Here is a 12,964-nt window from a genome sequence, read left to right as displayed (position 1 = left end):
TCTTGGTTTGCCAATTCATTTCTACTTTTCATATCTGTAATACACACTCACGAACCAGCAATTACATAAAAATTGAATAGTCATTTGTCGAAATAGTGAGGGAACACTAAATTATGTGGCCAAATTCAGATACTTGGAATTATGTACATGACAAAATAAATACAGGCTCGCAACTTATAGTTGATACAAGCATACGAACCAGTGAAAAATTACAAGATATTGGTTACAAGACAACTGAAAAATTACAGGATATTAGTTGCAAAACAGGGGATAAATTAAAGAATGTATACCATGATAAACTTGTACCTAGTCTCAGTGTTGTAAAAGATTCGATTAGTCCAAATACTTTACAACATAACAATAATGGTAGTAACATGTGCGATGTTTCAATTTCTGGTGTTATTCCAAACTCTAATTTTATATCCAGAAATGTCTACAGGTTGGCTATGATATTGGATGACACTCCAGGTGACTTCAGCATCAAACTGTTTAAAATAGCGTGTATTTTAGGTACTTCGTCACTTTTATTACACACCATTAATAAGCAAGTTTTCAAAAAAAAAGTTTATTATTTAGATTATAAGGACTCCAATAAAGTTATTTTGGTATTGGGTAGTATGATAGATCCAATCACTAGGAATCAGGTCTATGACTTATATAAAAGAGGATTTATAATTTATGTTTGTTCTACCACTACTGCTACTGCTACTGAGGATGAATCAGAAAATTCTAGCACATCGATTAAAGATGAAAGGTTAAAATATATAACTTCATCACCAGAAAACTTGGCTCTTTTTGTTAGAACCCTTGGCAAGGAAAATTTGTGTTTGGTATCTATAATTTTTTCCCCAAGCGTTTTTTACTACCCATCAGATATAGATGGGTCTAAATTGTTTCAAAGTGAGATTAACGAAAATTTAATGGAATTAGCTAAAGTATTATGGAAAATAACTCCATATTTCCATAAATTAAAGATTTTCTTTATAACACCAAGCTTATCTAACAATTTGAGATTAAATGACATTGATTCTAATACCAATTTAGAAATACTAACATCCAATATCATTAAAGGCTTGTATAAGTCTTTGTTGATTGGAAATACGAACAAACATAAAGTATACTTAATTAACCTAGGGTTACTATCATTCTCTAGAGGATCAAATTTGGCCAATTATAAATATTTAAACGTTCCTCATGACAATGCCGCGGATAGCTTTTGGTTTGATGAATACTTTAACATAAGTGGATCTAACATCCAGGAGAATTTGTTGAATCCAATTGCCAATTTAATTATGTGCAGATCATATTATTATATTTTTCGCAATGGGGTCAACAGTGTTTGGTATTGTGGTAAGGGTGCGTATATTTCAAAAATTTTTGGATGCAAATTTATTTTACAAGTTTATAATTTGTTTGATAATATAGGTAACAAAATTAGAAGAACAAGTCGAAAATTCCTTTCTACTTATTTTTTATGATTTGGATAACTAGTTATATGGATCGTATTTTATGTAAAAGTGTTATCAGGGTTTTACATGAGCTCTTTTTATATAGTAAAATAATGTTCTGCAATGGATTAACTTGCATAGTCACTTGTTACAGTCAGCTAACCATTCTAAAATTCACCATTTTTTTTTTTTTTTTTTTTTTACTTTTTTTTCTTACTTTTTTTTCAAATTTTGTTATTTATTCCATACAATATTTTGTAAAACATGGATTGTATTTTCTTTTAAAATCTTTTTTAATAACAAATAAAAAATTCTTTTATAAGTTCACCAACGATAATCTTTTTGATAATGCCACTTAAACTTTTTATATACTCAGGACGAATAGTTTTATAGAATGATTTCTTATCTAAATCACAAGTATAAAAATTAATTTGTCCTTTCATTAAATCTAGATGTATTTTTTTTTTTAAATTAACTCAAAGTTGTTCATATGAAAAAGAAAATAATTCACAAACATTATTCACAAAGACATCATTATTGGCAGTACAATGCCCTTGGTTTGCAAAAATAAAATAAAAAAAAATAAAAAAAAGTGTATGGTTCCTAGCAGGATCGAACTGCTGATCCCCGCGTTATTAGCACGGTGCCTTAACCAACTGGGCCAAGGAACCAATTATGGAACCTTGAATTTCACAAGTACTAGTTGAACTTTGATATAGATTATACAGTATGAAACAAAGGCTAAAGTAGCTGCAAAAGCCAAAACGGAATGATTATGAAAGCATATTTTTAAAAGGCGTATTATTTAAGAGTCAATTATTTAAGAGGTGTTCTCTATAGTCAGATGCCTGTATTATTGTCAACTTTACTCTTTATACTGGAATGTTATCAAGTAAATTTGATTTGATTTGATTTGATTTGATTTAATTTAATTCAATTCTACTTTTAAACTTTTTGTTATAATTTCAATTTGCTACTCTTTTTAGGATTCTATTGGATTCTATTGTGTTCTATTGTGAGATATCATAACCTACGAACCTAAGTATTCTTTCAGCATATTTTACAATAATGTTTAAAAGATCACAACTTATCCAGCATTTATTATAAATAAATCAAATACCCTTAAAAGATAATCGAGGGGCTTTAAATCGAATAATCAACAATTTATATATATATATATAAATGCCAACTTTTTTTTTTTTTTTTTTTTTTTTATCTTTTAGCTTTTTTTCTTTTTGCTTTTTTTCCTTATTAATTTAAACTATGTGTATATCAGAAAATTAAATAATCCAATTACGTTCCTAATTTAATAAATTCCACGAACATAAAATATATACGTAAGGAATGAATAAATAAATAAATAAATAAATAAGTAGTAATATATAATAGTAAAAAAGAAAAAAAAGAAACTAATAATGAGCAAATTTTTTAGTTTTTATTCAAATTCAATAAGAGAAAACCCCAAAATAACAAATGCAATAACTACAGGTATATTGTTTGGGCTGGGTGATTGTATTGCCCAAATAGGATTTAAAGATAGAAATGCACCAAATCTCACAAAGAAGGACAAATATGATAAATATAGAACTCTACGGGCAGTGTTTTATGGATCAATAATTTTTAGTCCAATCGGGGATAGATGGTATAAGATATTACAGAATAAATTGAATTATCCTAACTTAAATAAATTCCAAAACACTGTTGTTAGGGTGGCATTTGATCAATTAGTATTTGCTCCTATTGCAATTCCGTTTTATTTTTTTACTCTTTCATTGATGGAATTGAAAAGTTGGGAAGAAATAAAATCAAAAGTTAAGGACAATACTTGGCCAACTTTAAAATCTAACTGGGTTGTTTGGCCTGCCTTTCAACTAATTAATTTTTATTCGGTTCCCGTACAACATAGATTGCTAAGTGTTAATCTAATTTCTATATTTTGGAACTCTTATCTATCTTATAGAAACTCATTAAAAAGTGCGGATAGTCTTGTTGAAACTGCACCTTTAGTTGAGTTTTGAATTAGTTATTAAAAAAAAAAAAAAAAAAAAAAGGTATTAGTTTTAGGGCTTGGCTACTCTTTATTTATTTGTGGCCAGTCAGATTGCCCACGGGAGAATGTTTGTGATGTTATGTATGGCTTTTTTTTTCTTTTTTTCTTTTTTTTTTCATTGGTTGAAATTTCTCATAGTTAACAACAAATGAAATGTATTGAGTTTGAAATATCGGCGGGAAATGAGAAGGATTTATACTATTCACATGCAACTTTAGACTATATTATACACAACACATATATAATTTTAAAAAGAAATACATAAAATTAAGTTTTTTTTTTTTTTTTTTTTTTTTTTCTAATTTAATTTAATTTTACCTTTTTCTTTCTCTTTTATTCATCCTTTTTATTCCTTTCTCTCTCTCTTCAATCATATATTTTATCAATTGACTGCCTATTCTTTTTTTCATATACTTTTCAATAAATAAAACAATAACAATAATAACAATTTCATTTCTCTCCCCCTTTGCTTTCTTTCCTTTCCTCTTTTCCCTTTTCCCTCTTCAATAATGAATATATTCAAACCAACAATTCCCATCCATAAAAAATATTGCCTATTGTTAATGAACAAAACATGTTATAATTACCGCTGTTTATCATCGCTACAAATACCAATAAGATTATACAATGTCAAGACCATCAAATCCCACAATAATAACGCAGGTTTGGTAAAGAGAGAAATCCATAACAATAAAAGACTATTGTCCAAAAATTATTCAAAGTTGCAAAAAAACACATTTTCAAACGAACCGTTTTTATCACTGACCTCCCTTAAAGATGATAGAAAGTTAAAGTTTCTCTCATTCAAAAATTTGTTTATTTTTATTTGTGTTTTAAGTTTTGCCATGTACAATATCAATGATACATTCCATGATTTATTAAGACATATATTTCTCACTTTGAGAAGGATAGGTGTGGTAACACAAGCTACAGCGCGTTGTCTTTACAACTACAAGAAAACGTTAGATAAAACATATCCTAATGAAGAAACAAAATACAAAGAGTTGAGTAAATGTCACCAAAAATGCGCAGAAATCACATTGCAAGCTTTAGAATCCAACGGTGGTATTTATATTAAATTGGGACAGCACATTGGTGCTATGACTTATCTATTACCATTTGAATGGACAAACACGATGATTCCATTGCAGGATAAATGCCCTAAGAGTAATATTGATCAGATCAATGATATGTTTGAGCAAGATTTGAAATTAGGCTTAAAGGATGTTTTTTCGGAATTCAATCCCGAACCAATTGGCGTGGCTTCTTTAGCACAGGTTCATATTGGTGTATTAAGAGAAAACAACGAAAAAGTTGCTGTTAAATGCCAACACCCATCTCTAAAAGAGTTTGTTCCGCTAGATGTTATGTTGACGCAAAGTGTCTTTCAACTGTTAGATTTTGTCTTTCCAGAGTACCCATTGACCTGGCTAGGTGATGAATTGCAAGATTCTATATTCGTTGAATTAGATTTTACTAAAGAAGCTCAAAATGCTATAAAAACCCAAGAATACTTTAAAAATTTTGTTAAACAAACAGCTTTAAGAATTCCTAGTGTTTTTAAAGCGCATAAAAGAATATTGGTTATGGAGTATATAGGGACCCATAGGTTGGATGATCTAAAGTATTTAGACGAACACAATATTTCAAGGGCAGAGGTTTCATCTTGTTTGTCTCACATTTTTAACAATATGATTTTCACGCCAAACGTCGGTATTCATTGTGACCCCCATGGCGGTAATTTGGGTATTAGAGCAATCAATGATATCCAATCATACCACAATTTTGAAATTATTTTGTATGACCACGGTTTGTATAGATACCCGACAACTCAATTAAGAAGGGACTATGCCAAATTCTGGTTAGCTTTGTTGGATCAAGATCAACAAAAAATGAAGCTCTATGCCAAAAAATTTGCCAATGTTAATGACGAGCAATTCCCGCTTTTTGCCGCCGCTATAACGGGTCGCAGTATTGACACTGCCTTACATTATGATATTACCAAACCCAGGTCTCAACAAGAAATTGATGTAATGAAAAGTAAAATTGTTGAGGGAAGTTTTTTAGTTGATTTGATGAGCATACTATCTAGCATTCCAAGAATTGTTTTGTTGATCTTGAAAACCAACGATCTAACTAGACATTTAGACGAATGTCTACAGAATCCGTTGGGGCCAGAAAGAACATTCTTGATTATGACACAATATTGTGCTAAGACAGTTTATGGGGAGGCCAAAGAAATTATAAGTAAGCACTATAAAAAATGGTCTCTGACTTGGATGTGGCAAGAATTTAAAGCATGGTTTCAATACGAAAGAAGAATAAAACAATTAAATTTGTATGATTTTTCACTTTGGTTGAAAACTTTGTTATAATGATATACGTATACTTATATATATATATATATTTTTTTTTTTTTTTTTTTTTTTTTTTTGTTTGCTTGTGTATACGTAAGTTTTCTTGTTGTAAGATACGCCTACTGTAAAGTAAGTCAATGATTATATATCTGTAACAATTTTCTTCGATACTGCAACATCCATAATAGCTAATCCCACAATTTTACATAGAATAATTTTTCTTTTTTTAGGATTTCCCAAAATTTCTTTTTTATCACACGTTTTCAATTGACCTATTTCAACCAATTGATCTTTTCTAACATTGATTAACTCACCGGCTTCGAGTAACGTATGCTCTTTTGAATCCACAATAATTTTTCCGGCACTTTCCACTAAAACATAATTAATCAAATGATCATCGCATTCTTTCATAAAATGTTTGTAAGAACCAATTAATGAGATGTATAGCATACTATCATTTTCTGACTCCAAATATTTGTACAATATGTTTGGTTCAGTGGATGGTAGGCATCCAAAAATAACGTCACTGCAGTGGATTTTAAAAGAATCCTCCAATTTATGGTGAACGAACTGAATCTTAGCATTGCCAGTTCCACTACTATTTAGTATCTCCTTAATTTTCTCTTCACAATTAAGCTTACTATTTCTATAAAAAACCTGGATGATTATTTTATCACATAAATCCTGAAGTAATTTGCAGCTTAGTAAAATATGCCAAAAGGCTTGAGAACCAGTACCAAAGACTGAAATAACAAAAGTATCTTTCTTCTCTGTTAAACTAGTGATGTATTCCCTATACAATCCAATACAACTAGCCAAAGCGGTTCTAAACCCAGTGATCACACCAGCCTCCAAAATATATTTTACTGAACCCTGGTTTGGATCAATTAATAGTATAGAACCGTTAAATCCGCTATTTTTTGCAGAATTATTATGTAAGATTTTAATGCCGCTAAAAGTATCATCTACAACAGGCATGAAAAACAACGTATTTTTGTTTTTTTTCGTTGTTTCCACAATTCTTGGGGGTATAATTGAAGGAGACTCGCTATATTTAAGTAATGCATCCTCTAAACATATTAGATATTCTATTAATTTTTCCTTGGTTAAATTTAATAAATGGGTTTCTAATAGAGATGTATTTATTGTTTGAGGGACATTCATTGTGTTTATTGTTATTACCAGAGTGTCTTACTAATTGCGGAAAGATCAACAACAAAAGGAAGAAAAAAAAAAAACACAACAAAAAACGCAACAAAAAAAAAAAAAAAATAGATATATTTGCTTTTGTGTATTTCGTATAGGTTCGAAAGATATTATTAATTAAATAAAAGATTAACTGTATGGTTATTAGATTTTATAAATTCAGCAATAGAAAAAGAAAAAGAAAAGGAAGAAAAAACATGATGATATTTGCGGTTAAGCTTGCTAATAATAATTCTCAACAAAAGAAGGAAAATAAAATTTTCTAAACGACACACCCCAACACCCGAAATGATGAACAATTTATTACCATTATTATACATACAAAATAAAATGAGGAGAGAGAAGGAAGAGAACAAGAAATTGTGAGTTTTACTACGACAAAATCACCAATAATTTTTTTATTTTTGTTTGTTACTTTTCGATTATTTTATCAACCAAAAGTTGTTTATATATAAATGTGAAGGATTCATCGCATTTATGAATAGAAAAATAAAAATAAGAAGAAAAAGAAAAAAAAAAAAAAAAAAAAAAACTTTTATCTTTTAACCTCTGCAAAGATTTTAAATATTTTTAGGCTCGAAATCACTAATTTCCCGTTTAACAACAATATATGAAAATAATTCTATTAAACTTTTTCAAAACTCACTTACGAAAAAGTACACTCAAATAAAAAACAAAGAATTACCAAAATCTTTATTAAATCAACAATAACATATATAATCAATGCCACCTAAAAGAAAAAGAAATAGAGTTCCATTAAGTTGTACAATATGTAGAAAACGTAAAGTAAAGTGTGATAAAACAAGGCCACATTGTAAACAATGTGAGAAAACTGGCATGTCCCATTTGTGTCATTATATGGAACAAAGCTGGGCTGAAGAAGCAGAAAAAGAGCTATCCAAAGACGTTGAGTTAAAAGAATTACGTGATAGGGTAAAATCTTTGGAAGAAATGTTGAACAAAGTTCATAGTAACAATAATTCACCGCCGGAATCGATAACCAACGATTTAAGCTTAACAAGTAACTCAATATCAAATTCTCAAAACGTTATAAAGTTAAGTGACAAGAATAAGAAATGCCTTAAAGGAGAAACTCCTGACAGTAAAAAGGAAGACGATTCAAAACTAAGTCAAGAAGAACAATTGTTTTCTAAATACGATAATGATGAATTAGATTTAACCAAAAGGTTTGATATGTTGCACTTGAAAAACACTGGTACTGTACATCTAGGTGCCACCCATTGGTTAGCTATTATGAAAGGTGATCCCTATTTGAAACTATTATGGTCGCATATATTTACAATCAGGGAAAGGATAAACGAATGGTATATTCAAATGTCGACCACAAACAACGCCAATGGCAAAATTAAAAGGAATAGCATTGGTAATTGTCCCGTCGGTCATCCTACTAAAAATGCATTTTTACCTGGTTCCAATGCTTGTCCAGTTAGTCAGAAATTTGAAGATAATAATGATAATAATACTAATACATCGGGAATACCCACGTGTCCGGTAGCCCATGATAAAAACAAGAATATTTCCAGTGACACTGGGGACGCTGGTGCTAATAGATGTCCCATTATACACAATGCAAAAACTGCTAAAACTTCAGTAAATAAATGCCCTATTGATCATACCAAACTAAAAAAGCCCCAAGAACTACCGTCATTTGATGTCCTAAGTAGAAAATGTCCAATAATGCATGATAAAACACCCACTCCTCCTCCAACCTCCCATTCCTCATATTCTGTTGGGTCAGCTAACAATAACAGTGTCACTTCGCGTAAGAATTCTGCATCGTCGTCGTTATACAAGAATTTGGATTTAAATTCTGCAAATAATGAACAAGAAATTATAGAAAAAGTTATAAAAGAGTTAAATAAGCTGCTACCACCACAGAGAATCATTGCGCTACTGATCAATAAATTTTTCAAATTTTTATATCCTGTAATTCCAATATTGGATGAACAAAGTTTCAAATCACAAATAGCACAAATCATCCAACCACCAACTTTACCGGGAGATAATATTTCCATAAAGATAAATAAGCCCCTAGATTGCTGTATTTTAGGGATTCTAGTCATTATTTTAAGGTTGACGTGGCTATCACTACCATCTAACGGTTGTAATATAGATTTAGGGATTTTCCACGGCAGCAATTTAGCTTTAGGTAAACTAGCAACTAACCACTCTGCATTCACAGCCTCACAGGCCAAGGACGAAAACTTGATCTTGAAATTTGAAATACCGACCTTAGCTGTCAACTTGATCAGAAAATATTTAGTTAGATTTGATGAAATTAGTAGCTTTTCCAACAAGAACGTCAATATTACTACTGTGCAATTTGCTATTTTTTACAAAATATATTTGATAAGCTGTCCAGAAAGCTCCGAGTCCTTCCAAAATTCAGGTTCTTTTATGACCACAGGACACGACAATGAAACACATCAAGTTTTGTTAAGTAGTATTGTTCAGATGGCATTTAGTTGCGGTTTACACAGAGATCCAGATAATTTCCCTCAATTAAACACAGACGTCTTTCCTGCGGCCTCTAAAAACAAAAATGAAAATTCTAACTCTAATGGCAACACTAAAAAGAAAAATAAACAACCTTCAACAGGCAATGCTCCTGTTTTCAACAAGGAGGTTGTGGCTAATACGGAAAGGTTGAAACATACTTGGAGAAAAACATGGTTTTTCATTGTTTCGTTAGATGTCCAACAGTCATTATCTTTAGGTGCACCAAGGTTATTGAGAAACTTGGGTGACTTTAGTGACACAAAATTGCCGTGCGCCTCCAAAATTGACTATGTTAGTGATATTAAAGAGCTAATTGTTGTGAAAAATTACACGTTATTTTTCCAAATAGATTTGTGCATAATTGCCGTACTGAACCACATATTGAATGTATCATTATCCCGCTCTGTTCGCAAATTTGAGTTGGATGAATTAATTTCTATTTTGAAAAAACTGTCCTATGGCGAGGATGATAACAATTCTAACATAAACGATATTGTCAACACGTTGATTAATAAGGGATTATTGTTCACATCGGAAGCAACCGCTTTAAACACCTCCATATCCTCGGTAAACAAACCTGATGATTATGACAGTGTATATACACTACCTACGTTGAAAAAAATTTTGTACTCAACAAGTGACGGCTTAAAAGATGATAGTAGTACCAGTAATAGTAAAAAACTGGATTTGCCCCATGAGACTACGACTAAAGCTGTTTTTTTCTCGAAACATTTAACTATAAGAATGTTGCTTTATTTGTTAAGTTATATACTATTTACTAATTATGAGCCAATGGGCAATGATGATGCCGATACGATCCCCTTAAGCAGAAAATATGCTCAGGATTCTTTAAATTATGCTATGGATGGTTTTAGAAACTCTTTGGTTTTTTTTATAAATACCAAATCACAAAGTGGCGGGAATGGCTCCATTTTCAACTATATGGAAGTCTTATTGACACCTTCTTGTCTAGATGTTTGTCATAGAGCACTGCAATTTATGATATGTTTAATTTTAAGGGCTAGATGCGGTCCATTAGCTGGTATAAGTGAATGTCCAATCATAACAACAACAACAACAACGGAAAATTCGTCCAGTGGCAGCGAAGACGAAACATCAGAAAAGACTGCCAATTCAAATAATACAGGTAAAAAGGGTTGTCCATATAGTGGTAACTCGGGTGCCGGAGACAGTTTGTTTGATAATAACGAGGTATTACAGATGAGTGATGATTTGGCTAATATTTTATTATGTAGGATGGAGTTATTTCACAAATTGACAAAACAGATATCTGAAAAATACACGTATGCTTCCAAAATGACTAGATCGACTGGGTTTTTCTTAACTTTGTTAAAAACGCAGTCCTCGAAAAACAAAACAAGGTCACGTAATGCCTCAACCGCTAATGAAAGCAGTGCTGGAAACAATAATAAGACTCTTCCCACAATAAAGACACCTGGTATTGCAAATATGGCTAGATTTTTTAAGAACATTCCGTCACTAATAATATCTGCTGGTGGCGAGCAACTAAAAAGATGTCCCGTGTATCAAGATGCTATCGGGTTTTTACCAATAAAGTCACCTAACTTGAACAGCGGCAACGTTGCTGGAAGACCTCCTCAAGATAAATCTAGGATACAAGCTGCAAATACTTCAGCCGGTGGTAGGTTGTCAAAAATTAAAACAGCATATAATCCAATAACTTATAGGACAGTCAGTAGTAGAACGTCTGATATCAGAAGAGGAAGCGAGGAAATTGGGTTAGATCCGCTATCCAAGGGTGTAGCTGATGGAAATAATGATCCTGTAAAAAGACGTAAACTTTCTTCTGATATTTTTATTCCCTCCTCAGAACCGCCCGTCATTACGCCTAAAACGAGAATGTTCAATGATACTTTGCCATTGCCAAATACAGATCTTACTTATATTACCAACAATAGTAACGCTGCAACACCTCTCACGGATACTGTTAATGTAAGACCGCAGATTCCAGTGTTATCGCCTAATATCAAGATGAAAGAGGAAACACCCGTTACTTTGTTAGCAACTCCAAATTTAAATAGTTTACAGGCAAGTGCCAACTTACCACTTACAGAAATGCCAAATGCAACTAGTACTAACGCCGTTGCCAATGGGGATAATACACAGTTTTTATCGCCTTCTATACTATCAGAAGAAACATCTTCCTCGATTAATTATACGCCAGATTTTGAGGAATTTTTGAAGCAAAATGCGGATTTAACTGGATTAATTATAAACCCATCCAGTATTGTTGAGGCAGTTGGTTTTGATCATGAATATAAAGAAACTCTGTTCAATGTAGGTGGTATTAAAAGTCGCAAGGGGTCAGAAGTCAACAGTGTCTGGAATGTAAATGAAGATTTTATCGACATGGAGAACACCGGGATCGAGGGCTTAAGTGAGATAATTCATGGAAGAACTAGCACTGGTAATGTTAATGATAATGGTGTTGCAAGAAATGCTAACTTTAATGACATGGATATTTGGGAATAGAATTTTTTTTTTTTTTTTTTTTTTTTTTTTTTTTTTTTTTTTTCTCTTTTAAAATATATGTATATATTATATACATATTAAATACTGGTTAATATTACGTATATATATATATATATATATATATATATATATATATATTAACATTTTATTTATTTTAAAAAAGACCGATTGTTATACGTATATTGTGGTTTAGAATCAAAACATTAGTTTGTTTTTTGAGGCATTGAAAATATATGAAAAATTGTTATTTCAGCGATAGTGATAAGAGAAATGGAAAGGGAGGGAGGTCACCGAGCAAAGATAACTCAGCATGCAAATGGAAATAAATCACAATGTATTGTTAAGACTTGTAATAATAATAATAATAACAAGGAAAACACCCTGTGTCAACGTACCAAATTAAATCCCTTCCATGTTTGTAAGCTTCTCTATTAACATTCTATGAAAAAGACATACAATGCAACAACCACAATTTAGAGAGAAGTATAAATTTTAAGCAATAGAATTGATAAACTGTCAAGCTCCACCTAATGTGCTTATTTTACATATTAAAAAGTTGGAAACTTGGGTCCAAACCTCCGCTGGAAAGGATCTTAGAAAAAATGATTAAGTTGTGATTGACCGTGTTAAAGTTGGGATCTCAACCTAGTTTACAAATTTCAATAACTTCAGTTGTAACTTCAATGAGCGATTATTTTCAATACTGGAAATTAGTTATCTAAAGAATGCTTTTCGAAATGATTATAATGATATTATTTTTATTTTGTATATGTTAAGTTTTTTCAAGCATTAAACTTTTTCATGGGAGTTGAGGTCAAAAACTACTACAACTTCAAATTGGTTTTTTTTATAAAAGGAAGTAAAAACTT

At 31.1% G+C, this 12,964-nt stretch overlaps 5 protein-coding genes and 1 non-coding gene across 6 annotated transcripts; 4 read left to right on the top strand and 2 right to left on the bottom strand.

Moving 5' to 3' along the window:
• Window positions 1-113: 113 nt before the first annotated feature.
• On the top strand, window positions 114-1,478 carry YSC83 (Ysc83p; the record flags this gene model as incomplete). The annotated part of the gene is made up of 1 exon (XM_046077970.1): window positions 114-1,478. One exon carries the CDS (start codon window positions 114-116, stop codon window positions 1,476-1,478), a length of 1,365 nt encoding a protein of 454 aa, XP_045934371.1.
• Window positions 1,479-2,045: 567 nt separating this feature from the next.
• On the bottom strand, window positions 2,046-2,119 carry SCDLUD_003419. Its single transcript has one exon. It is a non-coding gene; the product is annotated as a tRNA-Ile (tRNA).
• A 744-nt stretch (window positions 2,120-2,863) lies between these two features.
• Window positions 2,864-3,466, top strand: SYM1 (ethanol metabolism protein; the record flags this gene model as incomplete). Its single annotated transcript, XM_046077969.1, has 1 exon — window positions 2,864-3,466. The coding sequence occupies one exon, from the start codon at window positions 2,864-2,866 to the stop codon at window positions 3,464-3,466; it is 603 nt and encodes a 200-aa protein (XP_045934370.1).
• A 595-nt stretch (window positions 3,467-4,061) lies between these two features.
• On the top strand, window positions 4,062-5,873 carry CQD2 (Cqd2p; the record flags this gene model as incomplete). The annotated part of the gene is made up of 1 exon (XM_046077968.1): window positions 4,062-5,873. The coding sequence occupies one exon, from the start codon at window positions 4,062-4,064 to the stop codon at window positions 5,871-5,873; it is 1,812 nt and encodes a 603-aa protein (XP_045934369.1).
• A 123-nt stretch (window positions 5,874-5,996) lies between these two features.
• Window positions 5,997-7,019, bottom strand: SCDLUD_003416 (uncharacterized protein; the record flags this gene model as incomplete). The annotated part of the gene is made up of 1 exon (XM_046077967.1): window positions 5,997-7,019. One exon carries the CDS (start codon window positions 7,017-7,019, stop codon window positions 5,997-5,999), a length of 1,023 nt encoding a protein of 340 aa, XP_045934368.1.
• Window positions 7,020-7,784: 765 nt separating this feature from the next.
• On the top strand, window positions 7,785-12,095 carry HAP1 (Hap1p; the record flags this gene model as incomplete). Its single annotated transcript, XM_046077966.1, has 1 exon — window positions 7,785-12,095. One exon carries the CDS (start codon window positions 7,785-7,787, stop codon window positions 12,093-12,095), a length of 4,311 nt encoding a protein of 1,436 aa, XP_045934367.1.
• Window positions 12,096-12,964: the final 869 nt, after the last annotated feature.

The sequence above is a fragment of the Saccharomycodes ludwigii genome, chromosome IV (genome assembly GCF_020623625.1).
Source record: "Saccharomycodes ludwigii strain NBRC 1722 chromosome IV, whole genome shotgun sequence".
Lineage (NCBI taxonomy): Eukaryota > Fungi > Ascomycota > Saccharomycetes > Saccharomycodales > Saccharomycodaceae > Saccharomycodes > Saccharomycodes ludwigii.
The sequence above is the reverse complement of the archived record's forward strand: the minus strand, read 5'-3'. Positions and strand labels throughout refer to the sequence as shown.